This window comes from Notothenia rossii (genome assembly GCF_949606895.1).
Source record: "Notothenia rossii genome assembly, chromosome: 11".
NCBI classification, from domain to species: Eukaryota; Metazoa; Chordata; class Actinopteri; order Perciformes; family Nototheniidae; genus Notothenia; species Notothenia rossii.
Genome location: NC_136910.1, coordinates 22,080,742 through 22,101,720, shown reverse-complemented (window position 1 = coordinate 22,101,720; position 20,979 = coordinate 22,080,742). Strand labels below are relative to the sequence as shown.

The 20,979-nt window shown below is 40.6% G+C and overlaps 2 protein-coding genes across 6 annotated transcripts in view; both read right to left on the bottom strand.

Annotated features, from left to right (window-relative positions):
- The window catches only part of spag9b (sperm associated antigen 9b), a 48,910-nt gene extending 37,446 nt beyond the window's left edge, over nucleotides 1-11,464 (bottom strand). Inside the window, exons 1-2 of one of the 5 annotated variants that reach the window (XM_079660070.1) lie at nucleotides 10,627-11,464; nucleotides 2,584-2,704 (exon numbers count right to left, since the gene is read on the bottom strand). In XM_079660070.1, the coding sequence (XP_079516196.1) occupies nucleotides 2,584-2,704; nucleotides 10,627-10,926 (421 nt within the window). In that variant the 5' untranslated portion in view covers nucleotides 10,927-11,464. The remainder of the gene's footprint in view (nucleotides 1-2,583; nucleotides 2,705-10,626) is intronic. The other 4 variants (XM_079660071.1, XM_079660069.1, XM_079660073.1 and 1 more) reach the window with 4 other exon arrangements.
- Nucleotides 11,465-12,188: 724 nt separating this feature from the next.
- daglb (diacylglycerol lipase, beta) overlaps nucleotides 12,189-20,979 on the bottom strand; it is a 10,768-nt gene continuing 1,977 nt past the window's right edge. Inside the window, 12 exon segments of the mRNA XM_079658485.1 lie at nucleotides 12,189-13,294; nucleotides 14,471-14,724; nucleotides 14,810-14,882; nucleotides 16,674-16,742; nucleotides 17,111-17,238; nucleotides 17,426-17,506; nucleotides 18,125-18,202; nucleotides 18,927-19,010; nucleotides 19,147-19,273; nucleotides 20,021-20,148; nucleotides 20,264-20,425; nucleotides 20,601-20,697. Of these exon segments, the coding sequence (XP_079514611.1) occupies nucleotides 13,099-13,294; nucleotides 14,471-14,724; nucleotides 14,810-14,882; nucleotides 16,674-16,742; nucleotides 17,111-17,238; nucleotides 17,426-17,506; nucleotides 18,125-18,202; nucleotides 18,927-19,010; nucleotides 19,147-19,273; nucleotides 20,021-20,148; nucleotides 20,264-20,425; nucleotides 20,601-20,697 (1,477 nt within the window). The 3' untranslated portion in view covers nucleotides 12,189-13,098.

Sequence of the window (20,979 nt, the reverse complement as noted above, 5' to 3'; positions counted from 1 at the left end):
GTATGGATCAAACTGCCACACTGACTAAATGTGCCCAGTGGGAAACCAAGTACTGTATACACAATTTCTTTCATTGGATTCTGGGGTACCGATTGGTGCTAGAGTGCAATAACCTCTCATGGCCAGAGGAGGGCCACCATGCATCAACAAACCCCTCTGAACCAGAAGGAGACAGGTTATCTCAGCCCTCTGAAGCAGGGACTTTCAATCTTAAAATGACCTAGCAGCTCCTTGGGTTTTTTTTTATTTCAATGGTGTCAAAAGTGTTATATTAATGGGTGTGGTTTGTAGTAGGGTTTCAAGATAAAAAAAACCAACTAATTTCACCTATTTCGACTGATATTGCAATTGATTCACAATATTGGAGGGCATTAAACAAAGATATCTTTCAGAAGTCCATAGAATACGATTTGTAGGGCCAGCAATTCTCTGTTGCAACAGTAATTCCTTAATTTAGAATAAAATGTACACATATTTAGCTTGCAACACGTATTGCGCCTCCTGCAATTTGAACATTACACTGGTGAATAGCCTATATTGCCATTACCACTTAAAGAGGCCCTATGTAACACTCTATTGGCTAACGCTCCAACACATTGTACGTGATATGCCAAGGGGCGTATCATGTGCGGAAACATTTCCCACACATCTCATAACGGATGACCAATCCAAAATAAAGACCTTTTTAAACATTAAAGCATGTAAACATATCACAGTAGAGGCACAACATACAAATATGAGCCATGAATTTTGCATAATATAGCCTCTTTAAGTTTAGATGAATGTGCAGCCCCAGTTTGAAATGATAACATTCAAAGTAACCTTAAGGTAATCACTGGAAATATTGGTGAATAGTTATTTTTTAAACTACACATTACCTGTTTACAATTTAAAGTTAAACTAAAGTGGAATAAAGGTAATTAACAATAGACACACTTATCTTAATAGTAACAATCACCCTCAGTGGTAATCCATCTGTGGCCTTAAGGTGAGATCAGTTTGTAGTCACAACAGCCACACAGTCTTCCTGCATTGCCAGATGCCAGCAAAGTCAAATGCCCTCTAACAAAAAGCTGGCAGTGGCACTTCAAAGTCCCTTACCATCTGTAAAAGTGGCCATGAAGAGCCGGCTGTGAGCTGTCACAACTTATTTGCACGACCTGTCATGCTTCATGCCTTGCAGCACGTTGGAAACATTTTTTTTTCAGGTGTTTAAGGCTCATGTACTTGATATAGAAACAACATCAATGAAGAACAGTTCCGCAGTGAGCAGCTGCATAGAGGGATGTAAACAGTGATGCAGTGTGCCTATGAGAGGGCTGAAAGGGGAACTAGGAGTGGAGCAGAAATAACCTGGTTAAATACAGAGGTGTGAGTAAATGGAAGTGATGCTAAGGAAAGCCCCACATGATGTTCTCATTCATGTCAAAGTGAAATAAGTATATCAAATACAAAAAGTAAATAAAGCGATAATAATTTTGAGTGTTTGTTGTCGTTTATCCATGTTTTGTTTGTTTTCAAATTTCCTTTGATACAATTTAGCAATAATAGAACAACAATTCGGTACCTAATACATTCTACTGACCTAGAGTGTATACATAATTACTTTCATTATTAAATAATGTGCTAATGTTCCCTTTTTTTATTTGATCTTCTTTAAATTGATAATAGCTAGGTGTATGAAATGTTAAGCATTTTTAATGTTTACAATATTTTCAGTCGATAAATGACGTAAATGTATTGATTATCCCAGAAAATTGCCAACAATTTTTCTGTTGACTTTTTCTAGTTTCCCCTCTAGTACCTCTAAACAAATGCCCAGAGTTGAGTCTATTTTTTATTTGTATTATTTAGTTTAATTCATCAGTTTCCTATGATTCATATTGTAGTGAGAGTATGTTTGAGTGATCCACTGACATCATCAAACCCACACTAATGTTCCCTCAGCATGAATGAGGCGTATTTGACGGCCCTGCGCTGAAACTAACAACCGGTCACACACATTGTCAACAGTGCAGTCATGCACTCATCATGAGGGATTTATTTTCATGATCTAAAAACAGTCCTTAAGACTTAAGGGAAGACTTGTACTTGAATATATTTTATATTTTAATATCTCAGAAAAAAGCAATAGATCACTCACTTTTTACATGAGTGTTTTAGGCAGATAATTATCCAAAAACATGGAAAGATACGAAAATAAGGGTTTTCTAGATGAAAAGCAAGCAGGTTAACAGCCTTGACTCTTCCTGTACTTCAAACTGAGCCTTTCTTTATACGTGCTGATTATTATATTACAGCTCATTTAGCAGACATGGCAGTTGGCAGACTAGTCATGTTAACCTGTGTTAGTTACCTTAATTAGCTGGGACATGGGAGTCCATCTGCCCTCTGGCAAATCAGGCTAACAAACAGTCACAAGACCTGCACAATGTCAATAGTGCTCACAGGGTCGTGTGTGTGTGTGTGTGTATGTGTATGTGTATGTGTATGTGTGTGTGTGTGTGTGTGTGTGTGTGTGTGTGTGTGTGTGTGTGTGTCAGAATAGAGGCAGAACAGTAAAACCTGTGTGTGTGAACTTACTCTGATCGGCATAGTTTTTAGTTTTGCGCTCCAGCTGACGGGAGTGTGCCTCCAGCATCACCAGTCGACTCTGCAGATCTTTCTTCTCGCCGTCCTGGGAGTCTTCTAAGACGATGTACCTCTGCAGATAAACAAAGAACATACAGGGAAAGAACAAAAAAGGAATTATTATCAAAGCCCTGACATTCTAATGAGTACTGTGAACTCCTGGTTAAGTAATGATCAGATGATTGGTTTCTGGCAGTGACAGGAATATCACACATGCATGCCTTTTAATCATCACCGTCTATTACATTAGACACTTTCAGTGTGCAGGAAATAGAGTTGGTGCTCCTCATTAAAGCTTCTGAAGCTCAAAGAGAGAAACTGGGTTTAAAACTTGAAAAACTCATTTCAAACCATGTAACCAAGTTTAGAGCCTAGGGGTTGGTTGAAAGACTATTAACGAGGACCAGAAAGAGCACAATTTCACACCCATTTTTCACCTTTATTTTTTAAGCTTTTAATGGTCTTGTTCCTAGCTATTTATCAGATTTGCTTTCAATCCATGAACTCTGTATATCCCTCAGGTCTTCTGCCATTTGCTTTTTATCATGCTTAATGTAAAACAAATGCCCATGGTAATGTGTATTTTTATAATCACGGCCCACAATTGTAGAACCGCTTCCCAGGACACCTCAAGTTCAATATAAAATAAGATTGATTAATTGATTTTAAATCTTGTGTGTGTGTTTGATTCAGACCATCTCATGCTCACAGTGTTGACACCAGTGGAACATTGGGAACAACCGTATCTGTCTTCTTTCCATTGTGAATGTCATCTACCCTCTCAGAGCAACAGGTGCACAGCGCCGGCTTCTCAAACAAGAAATCTAACAGCCTTTGTGTGTGTTTGTGTGTGTACAGACACAGTTTACTGGGCGAGTTAGTAACAGTTGATTTCATTGTCAAGGTTCTTTTTTCAATCTTCACAGCAGCTGTTAGTAACCTCAGTCCTTCTCCGACGGGATCAGGGACTGTGACTGTTTTTATTTCATGAGAAAGTGGATCACAGAGATCATTGGGTGCATAAACACCAACATGCAAGATAAATCCTCAGGAACATAACGTTTCTATACGTATTACTTTGATCCAGCTGGATGAAGCTTTGATGAGCCGACAAGATTTTAGAAAAACTAGAACAAAGTTAATGCAGATAACCCGAAAACAGGTTCCCTCCAGAAGGAGTTCCTCTCCCACACACCTGCCTGAAACTCCTCCATTCGACTTCTTTGTTTACTTGTGTAACAAAGTGACATCACTACGCAACACTCACGCCCCCAAAAATGGTATGTGATAAAAGGGGTGGGACATCTCTAAGCATTAACCAATTGGAACAGACTGGGTTCTGGCTTCAGACAGAGGGTGAGAAGAGGTGCTGGAGCACAGGCAGTATGAGAACAATAAAGAGCTGTTTGAACATTAAAGCATGGAGACATGTCACAAATATAAAAACCTGAAAACGAGCAGAATATTTCCTCTTTAACATTGAAATGAAATATGAATTGATGACATTGTATTGTACGCCGACCCAGAAGTTATCATCGCCCTTGTGCTCTTAAGGAAAAGCTAATCTGATTTTCTTTTATTGTAATTATTGCAATAAAACAAGCTCTTTTGGAAGAAAAAAAACGTGAATTATGCTGTCAAGTTCTCTTCAACGAGATAATAATTTAAAATGAACACCAGTTTTGTGATTTTTAAAATTTAAATGCATTTGCCAGAATTAAAAAGCTACCGTTAGGTTAGCTTTTAACGGCATGATCGCATTATTTCACATTGCCACTACTTATTAGTCAATGTATTGAACATGTTAGAAACAAAACAAACAATAATAATAATTATTATTATTATAACAAAGAGAAGCAAAAAAAAAAAAAAAAACGTTCAAGGTATAAACAAATACATTTAATTCTCAAATAGTTTCTGTCGTGTTCAAAAGGGGCAAGAAGAAGCTTAAACATTGTTCTGGTCCGACCCCCTCTAGAGTACATTGTTCATGAAAATAAAGGATGAGGTCATCAGCATCCGTGATATTGGATTTATTGTTTTAAACAAATCATTGTTTGTACAAAACAACCAAAAATAAATAACTTTTACAACAACAAGAAATTCACATGTCCTGCTCAGAACCATTCAGGATTTGGTTTCTAAATAAGAGTTTTAGTTTAGATAAAGTTGCACAGTATTTCAGCTCATCATTACAGTTATTCCACAGGTCAACCCCTTTTGTTGTGACTACTAAAGGTGGAATGTCTCATTTTAGTCTCATATATCCATTGACTTTTTCAAAGCCATAAAAGATTTAAACTTCATGAGTGGGGCAGATTCTGTAGAATAAACATCTCTTAAGCTTATGTTAACAACAGACGCTACTTCAGGGATCTAACAAACGCTTGAACAAAATGTCATTGACTTGAGACGAGAGAACCAGAAGTTAACATTTCTAACCAATTATCGGGTTTATGACTCGCTCCTGAAGCACTTTATAACCAACAAATCTAAGAATAACAATGATTCCCTTGTTGTTGCTTTTTTAGAAGGTTTGTTTGGTTCCTTCTATTGATGCCTCAGCTGATTGCTGAGTCAGGTGTTTGGTGACAGAAAAAGACTGTCCATCTGTAAACATGCAGTCTTGTGATGTGGGTGCTGGCTGTGGATGAGGGGCCCTGTGGTCGGGCCCTCGGCGGGAAGGATGGATATCATCTGAGGATCACCTGAGCTCCCCATTACAAACCGCCTCTTCTTTACACGTACAGCACGTTGAGAGTGGAGATGCAAAACAAAGGTGTTTCTTCAAGATGCTTTTGTGAACTCTCTGAACCTCTAGACTTTTTATTAATAAAAAAAAACACAATTCAGTCATTGATGGGCTAAGATGTTTTTCTCTGCCGTTTGCTTCTCAAAACTAAGCATTTGGTTCTCAAAGCTCTTTCAGTGTAGAGAACTTTATTTGAAATTAATTACCTGGAGTAATACTACTTATTCTATCAGTAGTGACATTTTTTCTCTCTTCCACAAGGGGTGAGGATGTAATGTGGGGCTTGAGGGAAAGAGACAGGGCCCAGTTGGGTCTGGGAGGCGTGTGGTGCAGTGGGTTGAGCGTTGGTGTTGGGATCAGGGGAGCACAGGTTCAAACCCCACTGCAGTCAGCATGTCGTTGTGTCCCTGAGACACTTCACCCCAAATTGCTCCTGTGGGGATTGCCCACAGTATTGAGTATGTAAATCGCTTTGGATAAAAGCGTCTAACAAGTAACATGTAATGTAAAGTCTGGAACACCAAGGGAATATCTTAAATTCTGAAGTATGTGTAGTAATCTACTAAGAGCATTAACATAGCACTGGGCTAGACTACAGCCGGTAGGTTTCATAGTGGGGTGTGCCCCTTAATCTGGGATTGCATGTAACAACACGAAGGGTAGCTAAACGGTTACAAGCCTTAGTTTCTAATCATTATAAACTGCTGAGTTTGAGGAAAACAGGTTTCTCCTTGTTGGATTTACACAAACTATCACTGTTGAGAGTAGCCTACTGTGTGGATGACACATGCAGACAATACACTTCTATTGTATCAATAATTTTGAACTCCCAACATCTTCCTCTCTTAAACTGCTGCTCATCATATGACCCAGAAAGAAGGCTTGTGCATATGACAGCGCTCCAGAGAATGAGTGTTCCAGCGCTTTAACGTGCACTCTTCCCCCTACGCTGCTTGTATAATGCTCTCTTTGTCGCCGAGTGCCAACAACACACACACACAACACATGTGGCTCTGGCACAAGTGTGTGCACACCCACACAGACAGGGCTCCACTGTATTGGCACTCAATTACCATTGAGTGGAATTAACTCCTTTCAGTGTTTGTGGCTGTGTGTCGTCTTGGCCGTCAGATGAAATTAACTGAAGCTCTAATTAACTGTTTCAAATAGGATCATTACATTATAATCACACAGTTAATAATATTGAGGTAACAAAACATGCAGCCCTTTGTGGTAAGAAAAAAAGGCTTTAAATGAAAGCTTGAGGCAATCAAGTGACTTAGAATATGTGCATAGCCATAGGCTGGGCATATTCTCCAGACACACGCAGCTGCTGATAGACCTACTGACGGATGCAGTTGAATTAGAAAAAAAAGGTTTCTACAGACATGCCGGCAGCTTTGTGTGACTTAGCATTTAGCATATAGCAACACTGTGCCTAACATAACAACATGCACATAATGAATGCAGTTGGCATACACTGTTTGTAGTTATACCTACGAAAAGTCATACGTAAATACCCCATGTAATCAATTGGTATGGCACCCATGTAATTGTTAGCCATGAGATTATACATAGTAGAAAGAGCCGCAAAGTCCATGTAGGAAGGAGGCTGTGGTGGATAGCTGGGTCCAGAAGAAATGCTGATATATTTGTTACGCATGTTCGATACTTCAAGTAGCTACAGTAAGGCGATATTTTCTAAACCGTAACAAGTGGTTTTGTTACGTAACAAAGTACTTATTACAAGGACTCGAAAGGCAACTCATCCCTCAATCAAAAACTAGATTTCCTACAAATTGTTGTATGAGGATACATTGCAAAAGGACGATGCTAAAATTTTGATGCTAAAATAAGGTCCATCTTTGTTACATTTGCTTATTAGCGCTGGATATAACTCAAGGACGAATCAGGGAAGTCAGTAAGATGCATCCTCTTGTAACCATGAATCCCTATTCAAATTTGCATTGCAATCTAACCAGTCGTTTTTCTTTATTTGAGTATTAACCCTGTTTGCCATGTTTTGTGGGTCTGAAAGTTTTGCCACGTCATCACCATTCAAATGTTCACAACGTTGTTTACATGAGCACAACGTTTTTCATAGATCTACGCTCCTAATTTTGCTCTCAAAGTGCACCAGATTGATGCATACAAAATGTACGAAGTTATCTTTGTAAATGCATGATTTGCGAAGTCAAAGAGTAATCATTTTTATCTTATAACCGAAGTCAGTAAGATTTATCCTCTAGGAAACAACGAATGCCTGTAAACATTTGCATTGGAATCTAATCAGTAGTTCGTGAGATATTTCCTTATGGACCAAACTGATGCACTGAGAGCCATCAGATTTTTGCTAAAACGTTTCCGCCCTCCTAATCCTTGTTCTGCATATTAATAGCTATATGTAAATGATAACGATCAGTCTTCTGACATCATATGCGAGTAATATGTGGTTTTACACAGGTCAGCAGACAACCCTGAGTGGACAAAAGAACTGAGGGAAGGGCTGTTTTTCCCCAAGAATTTCCTGCCTTGCCTTTTCCTCTGCTCTGCCGAGACAAGCTACTAAGAGGGAGTATTCCTCTGGGCTTGGTGCAGCAAAAAGCCAAACTTGGCTGGTACAATGTGTTTGTTTGGCGGGATTAATGAGCGTCTTGTCACCCAAATGAGCAGTTTAGGAACCGAGTCTGTGCCCAGCTATTCACGTGCCTCCATTGAGTAGGTAGTGGCTTTGGTGTTGGAGGACATTTATCATATAAACAGTGTGAGTTTCATGAATTTATACCATTGTGTCACAGTTTACCCGCGTAAAATGCAATTTAGTCACAGTTATTTGTAACTGACGGATTATAGATGAGGAGGATGTGTGTCTGTTTAACTTTTCAACCAACCGCTGTTTACACAAACTCAATAAAAGAACCTGAATATGAACTGTGCAAAGTATGGAAAGCTTAGAAAGATGCTGGTGCATTGGTTTCATTTTGCCCAGATACAAACAGTGAGAACTGTAACTTCTTTGGAATGATGCACTCTTGAGATTGACTGAATACGACAGCAAAGCATATTTATTTGATTTACATTGTTATTTTTTCACTAACTTCTATCATAAATAAAAATGTAGCCTACATATATTGCTGAACGTTTCACCACATAGCTGTAAAACGAAAAAGTTATTTATCATTCGTCTCTCATTTTACATATACAAGCTTTGCGATTGTTTGCAATTTACTTGTAAAATTTTCTTTGGAAAAGTTTTACTCCAATGAAATAGCTATGTAAAGCATTATTAAAACAAAAGCAAACATTCCCCTTATCCTGAGCATCAAACACCTGGTCATATCTACTAACATTGTTTATTTATTTTTTAACCAGATATTTTCCTTATCTTCATTTGTAAATGTGGGTAACAGTCCTATTTACCATGCTTTGTGGGTGTGGCTGTTTTATCATAACAAAATGATCTCAAGATTGACAGATAATGACAGTGACTATGATTCCTGCCATAACCGAGCAGTCCTGATCAGTAGCAACACACATTAATGCCACATCCTGAAATGTAATTGTTCATTCAAGTTCCTATATGAATTGTTCAGGAGCTGATCTCTGCTTTAGAGAGGGTGTACAGTTGCAACCTATGACATCATACCAGCATAAGAATACCACAGAACACACCCATGAGGGTGCAGGTGGCCTGGCAGAGAAAGAGCTAGTTGTATAGGAGACGAGGTATACAGTCTATGGATCTTTCACACACAGCAGGGAGAGGAAGCAAGAGCAATGTAAGCCCCATAACATACCAATGGAAAATCTCATGTGCACCGGTCCATCTGAAAGCTTTAGCAACATGCTACGACATGACATCAATTATTCACACACACACCGCTCTGTGACCTGTTGCGCTTGTCATTCAACATTTAGCTGTTGAGTCAAATGTCAACGACTCGGGAAACATTAAGGAGTGGCAACAACATGTGCACACTTAAAGTGGTGCATTTGCATCCTATTTGTCTTGCAACCAATCTCATCATCACCTGTATCATCCTAAATCACACTGACCGGAGGCAGCCTGTAACTTGGACCTTTAGTTGAGAAAATAACTCATCATAAACGGTACCCAGTACAGGAGCAAAGCTAAGAGTTATGTGTGGCTGTCATACCAAGGACTTAACACAAGTTTAAAGTCTGGGCATTCAACATTTAACTCTAGATGCCCACTGTGGAACAATAGCTGTTTTTATACACGTTCATACAGTGCAGTGAAGGTCAGTAGGAGCTAGCAGCAGCTCAGTATACAACCACTTTGCTTTGACACCTCTCCATCAACGCATACTTTGTGCATGTGTGTATTTCAGGCCTAGTGTGTTTCCGTTCTACTTGTGCATGTATGTATGTATTGAGTGAGAAATGAATCTTCCCTGAAGTTCCCTCAGGGATTTATTAAGCATGCCTTCTTCTTCCAGTAAAACTAAAAACACCATTGACTTATAATGAAAACACACACATCTTAAAATCAGACCCAGTGTGCTAGTGTCGACCTATGTGAATGTGTCACTGTCCAAAATTAGACTGCACTGTAGAGGTGGAGTATTGTAGAGCGTGGCAATAGCTTGAAATAAATGTGCGTTCATTGCAACCATCCTGCAAGCATATCACTAACTGGTTTGCATATCTGAGGCTTGACTTGAATAAATGTGGATGCTTTCAATCTGGCGCGCATTGACTGCAATCCCAAGTGTGACACGGTATCCTCATAGGGTGTCCATAGGGGCATGGACGTGCAGCTAAAGTACAGTGTGTGCTTCACATGTCATGTTTGCGCTCCAATTGTAAGATCTGGATCACATACATGGCGGTCTATATAAGGTCTTATGACACTGAATGGACCCGCCGTTCAGGAAATGCATTTACACCATCAAGCTGTAATTATTTAGAAAAGTTTGACGTTTTTATTCCCTCAATTTTCCTACATTAAATGCCCCAGTTAGTTTCAGCAACCACTTAAGGAAGTGTAGTTCTCCTATGAGAAATGAAGTGTGTGGGTATGTCAAACAAAAAATTAGCGTTTATATTTCATAGAGTAGCTACTTATTTGTGATTAATGGGATATATATAGTTGATAAGCACCGCGACAGAGAATTGTCAGATTTATAAATTGGGTTTGTAATCTTTTTGTACCATAACACGAGCCTTTAATCTGTAATCCGGGTTATAAAGTAGTTGGGCAGTGTTTTAGTGAAACCCACCTCCTCTGTGTGTTTTCTCAGCGCCTTTTCTCGCTCGTACTGGGTGACAAGCTGCTCGTTGTCCTCCTTCAGCAGCTCCAGCTCCACTTCTTGCTCCTGGTTGACAGCGAACACCGAGTCCAAGTTCTCCAGCACGGCGACCACCAGCGGCATCAGCTCCTTCACTACGTCCTCCCCGTATCTCTCGATAAGCCGTTCAAACTCTCGGTATATTGAACTGGCCAGACCTGAGACCCGCTCGGACATCATGGTGGAGTTTCCCGAGTCATCCTGATACAGGACTACGTCGTCCAGCTCCATTTTCTTGCCTCCACTTCTTTCACAGCTAACGTTAATGAGCTAGCCGCAAGTTTCAGCTGGCCAGAGGCTGCCTGTCTCCCTTGCTACTTTAGCGCAACAAAACGGTGTTTCTAAAACATAGTTTGAGTGTTGTGTACTGTACAGAAGAGACACTGTACTTTTTAAACAAAGTCTGTACTCCTCCTTATTCGACTGGACGGCTGACTCTGATAGCTTGCTAGCCTGGGAGCTAGCAGCACTGAAAAGTCTTCACTTGGCTCCTGATTAGTTTCCCTGTCCAACAGATGAGCTCCTGATGCTGCCTTCAAGTGCTGTCGGAAAAATTGAGATGGACGAATATATGGCGACATATGAAATTAATAAATATGCCCACTGCAAATACAATGCCGGATTCAAATTTGTCTCAGTTTTGACCAGATAAACACTAATCTGGATATCCAATTTGGCAAAACGCCAAAACCAAAAGTGCACCAAAAACAGCAAAAGCACTCCAATGTTGTAAAAGTGCTACAACTACAATAATACAATGTAGTAAATAAGTGGCAAGACATACATGTACACTACCAGATCATACATTGTTGTTGAAGCTAAAATAATACTTTCATGTGTCCTGTTATATAGTTGCTATTGTGTGACGTCTAAGGGGCGGAGAACAAACCTTATCGACCAACCCTGATTATAAAATCTAAACGGCTTATTTTTTACTATATGTTTATTTACTGAGGTAAGGACAACGTCAGGTGACGTTTTCTTAATAATGTAATGTTTCCCTTTTGTCAGATTTATTTCAAACACAAATTAATTTCCCTGGTTGACTGGACATTCCCCTTTTATTTTAAAGTCGCAGGGCTTACAGAGGAGCCTAGTTATGTAGCTATGCCATTTTTTTTTCTTACATACATTTAAATACAAAAGTAGAAATATGTTGTTGAGCTAACTTTGATATTTTACATTCGGTCAGCACTGCAATTGACCGTGTCCCAGTTCAGAAATGGGAATTTCCGAGCATCACTTGAAGAGGTCATGAGTTGTTGACGGGACGTTGCCTTACGTCACATGCTAAAGAGAGCGGATGAAGGATAGTCAAAGCTGAAGCTAATTGTTAGTGTTATTCATTGGAGACATTTCAGAATTAATTACACCCACTCTCATTGACTCATATGGCTGACTTTTTTTCAGTTCAACAACAGTTGCCAGTGCTGAGAATAGTACATGATTGTATTTCACCTTTTATAGTGTACAACAAATTAAAGGATGCAGAGTGTGCTTTACAAGTGTTTTAATTTATAACAAGAATTCCAATTCAATTTATTGTGAATATGAAATTGTTATGCAAGCATCAGTTGATTCAACTTTATTATATATCACCTGAAAAAAATATGAAGTATTCACAGCAAGTAAACAGGTTCTCAAGTAATGTACAATTGCTCTACCTGTTGCATTAAATATTTTCTGCCATACATCATGCACTATTGAAACTGCATTATAGTGAACGCAGAACAGAACTTATTGTAAACACTCACCTCTGTCTTTTTTTTTGTAAAGCAATTCTATTGACTTATTTTTCTGTGATGCATAGGCACTGATCACCCTGATGTTTCGAGACATTAAACACAACACATACCAAGCACAGTTACTATACAATGAGGAGGTAATGCTTTAGTCCAGGGTAGAAGTTACCCTTGTATCCTCACATCCTGGATCAAAGCTCTCCAAAGATCAGGAAGACAGCATGTGACACTTACAGTGGCCATGGGGGTCTGTGTCTACCATTAACAAAAACATCAAAATGTAGAACAGACATTAAATTAAAACTGCAGCATTGGCAAATATGGTACACAACGCACATTCAAAAATCATGGCATAAAGTAGCTCACGCAGTAACTCAGGGATTTGAAATAAAACTAATTGAAATAAATAATTAAAAGTGCAATTTAACAAGGGGCTCATTCATGATGCTCACAGCAGGTACATTTCGATGGTTTAAGTATTCCGTCACCATTACAATCCATTTTTCAAATGTATTTTAGAGAAAAGGGGCTTTAGGATTAAACCTGAAGACAAGATTCAACTGAATAGCAAGAAAGTATTTGAAGCATGGAGGAAAACGTAAAAAACTGAAGTGTGCTTAAAGTACTGTAAAGTCTGGGAGCTCAGTCTCTTTGACACGTTTCAGACAGTGTTGTGATTGGTGTTGTTTGAAGACGACGGGCAGAGGGAGAAGGGCCGGTCCCTGGTCAGACTGGTAAGTGCTCGGAGCATGGCGTCGGGCATGTGATCTGCCAGCATCCTGGGACTGATCAAAACACTCCTGAATGATATTTCATTGGACCAGTCTGCGCGGTACCGGACCTGGGAAAAACAGGATCTGAGGGAAAAGAGAAAAACAAGAATTTTAGAGGCAAATCCATCCCACAATTTGCATTGCAAAGAGTCTTGGCAACGTTCCACCCAACACTGATACAAATCTGGTGGTGAGGTAGTGCAATATGTTGATATAGAGTGGTTGTATTTTCCATTTGAGCGCCAGCAAAGTTGCTGAAATGCATAAACAATTCAATAGCGTCAACCAGCGTTTCCGCCAGGGGGGCGTCTTGTTGTCATTTGACGCCCTTATTCAGCTCGGGACGCCCTGAACTCGAGCCGAGGGCGTCCAAAAATATTAATAATTCGAGAGAAGATCGAGAGTTTTTATCGCTTGAAATTACGAAAAGGAAAAACGACAAGGACATCCCTCCGTTGGGATTCTTTTCGGAGTATTGAAGATCGTTTCCCCGACATCGGCGGTGCCTGCCACAGGACAACACGGAATGTGCACGATTTGGACGCGGTGCTAGTGGAGCACGCGCGTGAGCTGCGAGCACCAGAGCCTCGCAGCAGAGAAACTGAGGCTCCGTGGTAAACTGTGGTAACATGAAGAGCCGTTTGGGAGCCGAAACAGCCGGCGCTTTAAGAGAGCCGAGCCAAATTATCTGGCTCACTAACGTAAAAAGACAGTATCTATAAGGGACGGCTCAAGTCAAAATTCAAGCACCCCCCCCGCTCTTGGGGTGGACGCCCTCTCAGCCCTGGTATGGCAGCCCTGGTATGGCGGAAACACTGGAACTGAACTTAAGAACTGAAATATGCAGAGTCAGCAGAAGAAAGATGAATGCAGTTAAAAAGGTGTGTTGATGTGTCTACTGAAAGCAGCGGTGAGAGTAACACCTACGTCACTTCCGGGTGAAAACTACGGCCCCGCCCACTTTTTTGGGAAAAACAACGCTTTCAATTGAATGGCGGTAAATACAAATTCTGTAGTTTTTGCCAATCCGATCAGAATTTTTGGAAAACCGTGGATTTTTGGATCTTCAAAGAGCCCGATTACGATGGCCAATCAGGCAAAAAATTACTATTACTAATTACTATTTAAAAATCCTATGCGCTCCTTCTAAAGAGAACCAGTTAACTTTAGGGGTTGGCCTACAAAAAGATGTCATCCCTGCACCACTCTGCTTAGGTTAGATCTGGGGAAGTCAGAGATTACAAATATTTGTAGACAAACCTCCGTGACGGCCCATCTTCTGTGATGTACAGAATGCATCCAGGCAGGAAGAGAGGTAAGTGGGTAGCAGTATGAGCAGGGGACTCGTCCGACGCCAGGCTCTGATAGGATGATGAGTGGCGAATCATCAGTGACTCCTCCCCCAACAGAGGCTGGCTAAGCTCCTCCTCCCTCCTGTTGTCCATCTCAGTGGGGAAGTCATCAGGGTCTCCTCCAAAGACCTCGTACCAACACCCCTGCAGCAGGATGAGGTACTGAAACACACAGAAAAGATGTTAAAAGACTGACCTGACCTACGAGACATTTAGCACTCAATTCATGGCTTTGAATGGTTCTTACCTTGGGCTTATTGCAGTTTGAAACTACTTTAAGAATCTTTCTCTTCAAGTCCTCCATATTGGGAAGGCTCAATCTGTACAAAAAGAACAATGATTAAAAAAGAATGGAAATATTGCAAAGGAAAAACAGTATCAACAAGTAGAACTACCGCCTTATGCATGTATGTCTCAATTATTACATTACATTGAATTTAGCTGATGCTTTTATTCAAAGCGACTTACAATAAGTACATTCGAGCAGGAAGATACAACCTTGAAGAAAACAGAATCATATAAGTACATCAGGTTTCATAGAGCCAAACATTTCAAGTGCTACTCGACTGGCTAAAGATAAGCCAGTCCTTTATTAGTATATAAGTGCGTTGTTAGCAGTTATTTGTTAATAATTATATCGCTCGAAGTGGAGTCGAAAGAGATGAGTTTTCAGTCTGTGCAGGAAGATGTGTAAGCTTTCTGCTGTCCTGATGTCAATGGGGAGCTCATTCCACCATTTTGTAGCCAAAATAGCAAACCCACGTGTTTTTGCTGATGGGAACTTGGGTCCCCCTCGCAGTGCGGGTGCAGCAAGCTGTTTGGCTGATGCAGAGCGAAGTGCAAGCGCTGGGGTGTACAGTTTAACCATGTCCTGGATGTAGGAAGGGCCAGATCCATTCACATTATGGTACGCAAGTACTATTGTCTTGAAGAGGATTCTAGCAGTTACTGGGAGACAGTGAAGGGAGCGGAGGAGCGGCGTGGTGTGGGAGAATTTAGGAAGGTTGAAGACCAGACGAGCCGCTGCATTCTGGATGAGCTGCAGAGGTCTGATGGCACATGCAGGTAGACCAGCCAGGAGGGAGTTGCAGTAGTCTAGGCGTGAGATGACGAGAGCCTGGGCCAGAACCTGCGCTGTTTTCTGGGTCAGCTGGGGACGTATCCTCCTGATGTTGTAAAGTGTGTATCTGCAGCAGCGGGTTGTAGCAGCGATGTTTGCAGTGAAGGACAGTTTGTTATCTAGGGTCACACCCAGATTCCTTGCAGTCTGAGTCGGGGAAACGATAGAGGTGCCGATGTTGATTGTTAGGTCAAGAGTGGGACAATCTTTTCCCGGAAGGAAAGTAAGCAGTTCAGTCTTGTCAAGGTTGAGCTTGAGGTGGTGAGCAGACATCCACTGAGAGATGTCAGCTAGGCAAGCAGAGATGTGTGCGACGATCTGGGTCTCTGAGCGGGGAAAGGACAGAATTAATTGGGTGTCGTCAGCAGTGATATGAAAAACCATGCAGGCTAATGACTGATCCGAGCGAGTTTGTGTACAAGGAGAAGAGGAGGGGACCGAGAACAGAGCCCTGAGGGACCCCTGTAGTTAATTGACAAGGGTCGGACTCAGACCCAATTATCACATCAATGATTGAATTATGGTTGAGAATGTGTTTGTTTTTATGGCCAAAGAGATATTGACTTTTGACAAGTTCTATCTAATCAGTTTATCGTTATGTACAAGTGAATTTTGTGCCAAAATAAAATTAATTCCATCCAGGAGTTTCTCAGAATGGTCCAGAAGAACAGACAAACATAGAACATTTATTTTAAATAAGTAGCATGTAAGTTGCTCTGTGCCTCTAACAACAGGGCAGAGCCACTCTTTGACACAGTGCTCTATAATAGTCATCACCACATTCACATTGGCTTTTGGAAAACAAGTGTCTGCAGTGCTGCTGACACACAAACATATATTTACCTTCAGGGATCCACTGGAAATAATGTCTAAACCAAACAGCTACAACGATCTAACCAGTATCAAAATATATGTTTTATATGTTATAAATGAAACTTTGATTAAACAATATGTTCTGAAGGCTAAGAAGTCAATAATAGCCATTAGTTACCTGGGAACCAGATCCTTTCCCAGCACAACGGACACCACAAAGTCCTTGGAGTAATCAGCTAAGGCTTTGCTGCATACATAGAAACACAGAACAGAAAAAGCATTACATTAGTAACATTTTTAACAGCTGAGTGTTGTCTATGTGACAAACAGCCATATCTAAGTCAGACCAATACAACCAAAGTCAAACAACAAGGACTGAAACTTCACTGATAGTTTAAAAGTTAAAACTTTTCACATCAATCATGTGATCATTCTTTTATCTATATAATGCATGTCAAGGGAAAAAAAGACATCATAATCTTCTTTTATAAGAAATATGTAACTAATGACTCAGAATTGAGTAACCCTTCAAAGCCAGGGGACCATCCCAGTTTTATGGGCTGTCATCTGTTTGCCAAACTGTTGCTGCCATGGTTACTGAATAGTTTTCCTTACCTTAGCAGGCCCCCTGGTGGAGAGAATGAGTAGCACTGCAGGGTGGGGAAGGAATTGCGCAAGAGGATAGCCAGCAGAGACGCCGTGCCAGCACCCAGACTGTGACCTGTGATGACCAGCTTGTACTCCTACAAGGAGAAAGGAAACACTTATAGGATTACAATAAATGGAATGGATATGGAGAACTGTGTAGAAATCAATGTTGTTTTTCTTAAAAATGAAATCTCATTCCCTCCAGATACGATTGGCAGAAGGGAAAGTAATGATGCATTCTGTGGCTGAAATGTAGCTCCCAAACTGAAATCCCCTTCTTACCGGTGCTATGGTGAAAGCCTGGTTTAGGATGCCATCGTTGACCAGCTTCTTGTAGATGTAGCCTGCCGCTTGACACATGCCCTGCAGGGAACACAGCAGCATTAATCTCTACTGAACTGAATAAATGAAACCTTTAGTGCTTCTAGGAGAATTCGATTTGCAAAAAGAGCATACAATTATATCAAAATAACAGTAACAACCATGCATGACAACGTATTATACTACAGCATACTAGCATCCTTTGGGAAATCAATGAAGACCCAAGTGCAAGTTTAAGATCAGAGCTCAATGCTGAATACTGTGTGGGAAAAAGATCTTGTGGTCCCTTTTAGTCTACATTTATACCCTGGATGGAGTTCTTATAAATAATGCTAGCACAGTTCTGTCAACATTAAGGCTTCTAGGTTTCCCTAAGACACGTGGTTGAGCCTTGGCAAACCTAGCATTGGTGATAGCGTTGCATCTCAGTTTGCTTTCAACAATAGTGCCTAATACTTTAAAATGTTCTCGTACATAATTCAAGGGGACAGAAGATTTACTGCTAAAACCAAATTATAATTTCTTAATTTATTTTTCATTTAAAAGCTATTATCCGTCATCAGAACATCAGTACTAAAAGTGGGTAATCTCAACTCTGTCAGTTTGTGTTTAAAACACATTAAAAGCTTTTGAAAGGTGGCGTGTTTAAATGTCGTTCACCTTGTGAGCGTAGCAGGATCCCAGCACTCCCTCTATAGGCAGGTTCTCACATTCAGCAGACAGGTCTGTCAGCACATCCTGCAGGACAGACAGAGTGAAATGAGCAAGATATTGGTCTCAGACCCCATGCTAAAGGCATCATTCAATGTTGAAGACTCTGGGAAAGGAATTAAATGCTTGATTTAAAGCTTTATTAAGAATGAATGTTTTAAGTCTTGTGGACGAACACAAGCGGAGAGACTATAATATTCCCCAACCAAATCATCACAATAATTCTTTCTCTGACTTCCAATGTGAAGGTGTGTAGACATGTATTAACACTCTCATACAAGTGTGTCATCTGGTTTTATTTTTTAGAGGAACTATTACATGCCATCAAAAATAGACCAACTATCACCTACAGTATATGTAGCTGTGGCCTTTAACACTCCTCTATCACCTACAACACCATCTGGGGTACAAATGAGGAAGTCATTCTGTAAATTAACGGGAAATGGGAGGGTAAAAAACAAAACAAAAATCGCATTACTTTATTCATGTACACACATGGACAGAAACTAGTTCATTGTTCGGCATGTCATATTTAATGTAGTAGATTATATTATTTGCACATTTTAAATAACAAATTGAAAAGGAGAAAATGAAAACCAACCAGGACCAACACTATGTGTGTAACAGGAAACACAAGAATGAAACCGGGAGAAATAACAATCTAATATATTAGCAAGCAGCTGAACCACTAATGATTTTTTCTTTGTCTATAATTGACCAACATATGTAGGATTTGGGAGTCCAAACTCACCTTCAGAGACAGAGTTCCTCTGACAGCCACCAGAACAGCCTCTCTCTTGTGATCCAGGGCTACATAAAAAGGGATCTCATAGATCTGCAACAAAGACAATTCAGATGACGTTACATCGCTGAGACTGTTGGATAGGAGTTGATGACCTAAAACAATCCATCTGAGGGAAACTATGAACACACAGGAGTATGTCTGACAGGGGAACATGTGAGATCTGTACCTGGTTGTGGAAGCTGACGTAGATGAAGTCTCTGTACTGTAGACCTGTGCTCTGCAGGATGGAGGAGAAGTGGCAGCCGAGGTGGTCTCCTCCAACAATGTCATACTCAGCCTCACGGCTTCTACAGCTGATAACACACACACACACACACTTTTAATCTCAATGTGGTCAAAAGATATAGGTTTTTTCTCTGACTCTGAAATCTAGAGGTCAACACCTAGGAGAATATTGGGCTTTAGATTTCAGTTCATCTTTTTTCTCTATAATCAGAATAGTGAAGCTTCTGCTTTAATGAAGGAAAGCAGCAATGAGGTGAGGCAGTCATAAAATACCAGCATCGTTAAATATAGATAAGATTGTCTTTCAAATTATTAAATATTTAAACTTTCCGCCGTACTCTGCAATGGAATTTACAACCTGAAGTTAGGTAGCCCACTAAGCTGAGGAAAAAACAAGAGGGAACAGGAAGCTTTTGCATTTGTGTGCAACACCCCAAAGATCAGTGCTTGGAATCCTTCCATGATATTACAAGAAGCTATATGCTATGCTATAAAGAGTAATCACATTTTTTGATATATCCATTATTTTTAAACAATGAAACATCACCTTGGCAAATTATATTAACGCGTGTTCTGCTGTCTTGCCATTGCATCACACTGATTGGATGTTTTCTTTCAGCATTACAATAATTCCTTTGAATCTACTTCTTCTTTCTTTTACACCAGCATGCAAGTACAGTAGCCCAGAGAGGAACAAACCAACTCTGAGTCTGAAGGCCTGACAGCGACACACTTGTCCTTTAACCTCACCTGGCTACCCATGTGACTTCTCTGACAGGTCCCACTGACTCCGATAAGTAAAGTCTCAGTCTTACCAGTCTCCACTGAGTTTGCAGGGCCCGGTGAGGGGATTGGAGTAAATGTACATGGGCCAGCCATAGGCAGCAGCAGCAAACTGCATACAGTGAGCTGCTTTCTCCAGCTCTGTCTCCAAATCCTCTCCCTATGAAGAATAAACGATCGTCAATAAGAACATTATTTTAAAAGACTTGCATGACTGAAACAAATAGTGTGTCCTGCTCCTTGTGCTGCTGTGACTACACGAGGGTCAGACTTACGATGGGAGACGAGGGGCTGTGATCCACCATGATGTCTGGGTCTCTGCTCTGCTCCATCTTATCCTGCTCCTGGTGCAGCAGAGCCAGACCAGCTGCGATGTCACTGGGGACCAGGTCTGTGTCCTGTAACACACACACACACACACACACACACACCTCAACACACACAAAACACACAACACACACAACACACACCACACACACACACACACACACACACACACACACACACACACACACACACACACACACACACACACACACACACACACACACACACACACACACACACACACACACACACACACACACACACACACACACAAAATCATCTCACTATTGGTTTTGTAGCTACATCACACCATAGCCAGCTTAGGTCTTTCTTGTGGTATTCTAATATGTCATCTGACTTGATGCAGTTTGCCTCAAACCCTCTAACTTCCAGGGGCCACATTCATAAAGCTTATAGTAAAAAGAGTTGCTCCAAATTATTAAATGTTGAGAAAATGATACATATTAGGGAGGGAGGCTGTGGCTCAGTGGGTAGTGTGCTGGACTTCAAATCAGGGGGTTGCAAGTTCGAGTCCCACTGCAGTCAGCATGTCGTTGTGTTCCTGGGCAAGACACTTCACCCCAAATAGCTCCTGTGGGGATTGTCCACAGTACGGAATGTATGTAAGTTGCTTTGGATAAAAGCGTCTAACAAATTACATGCA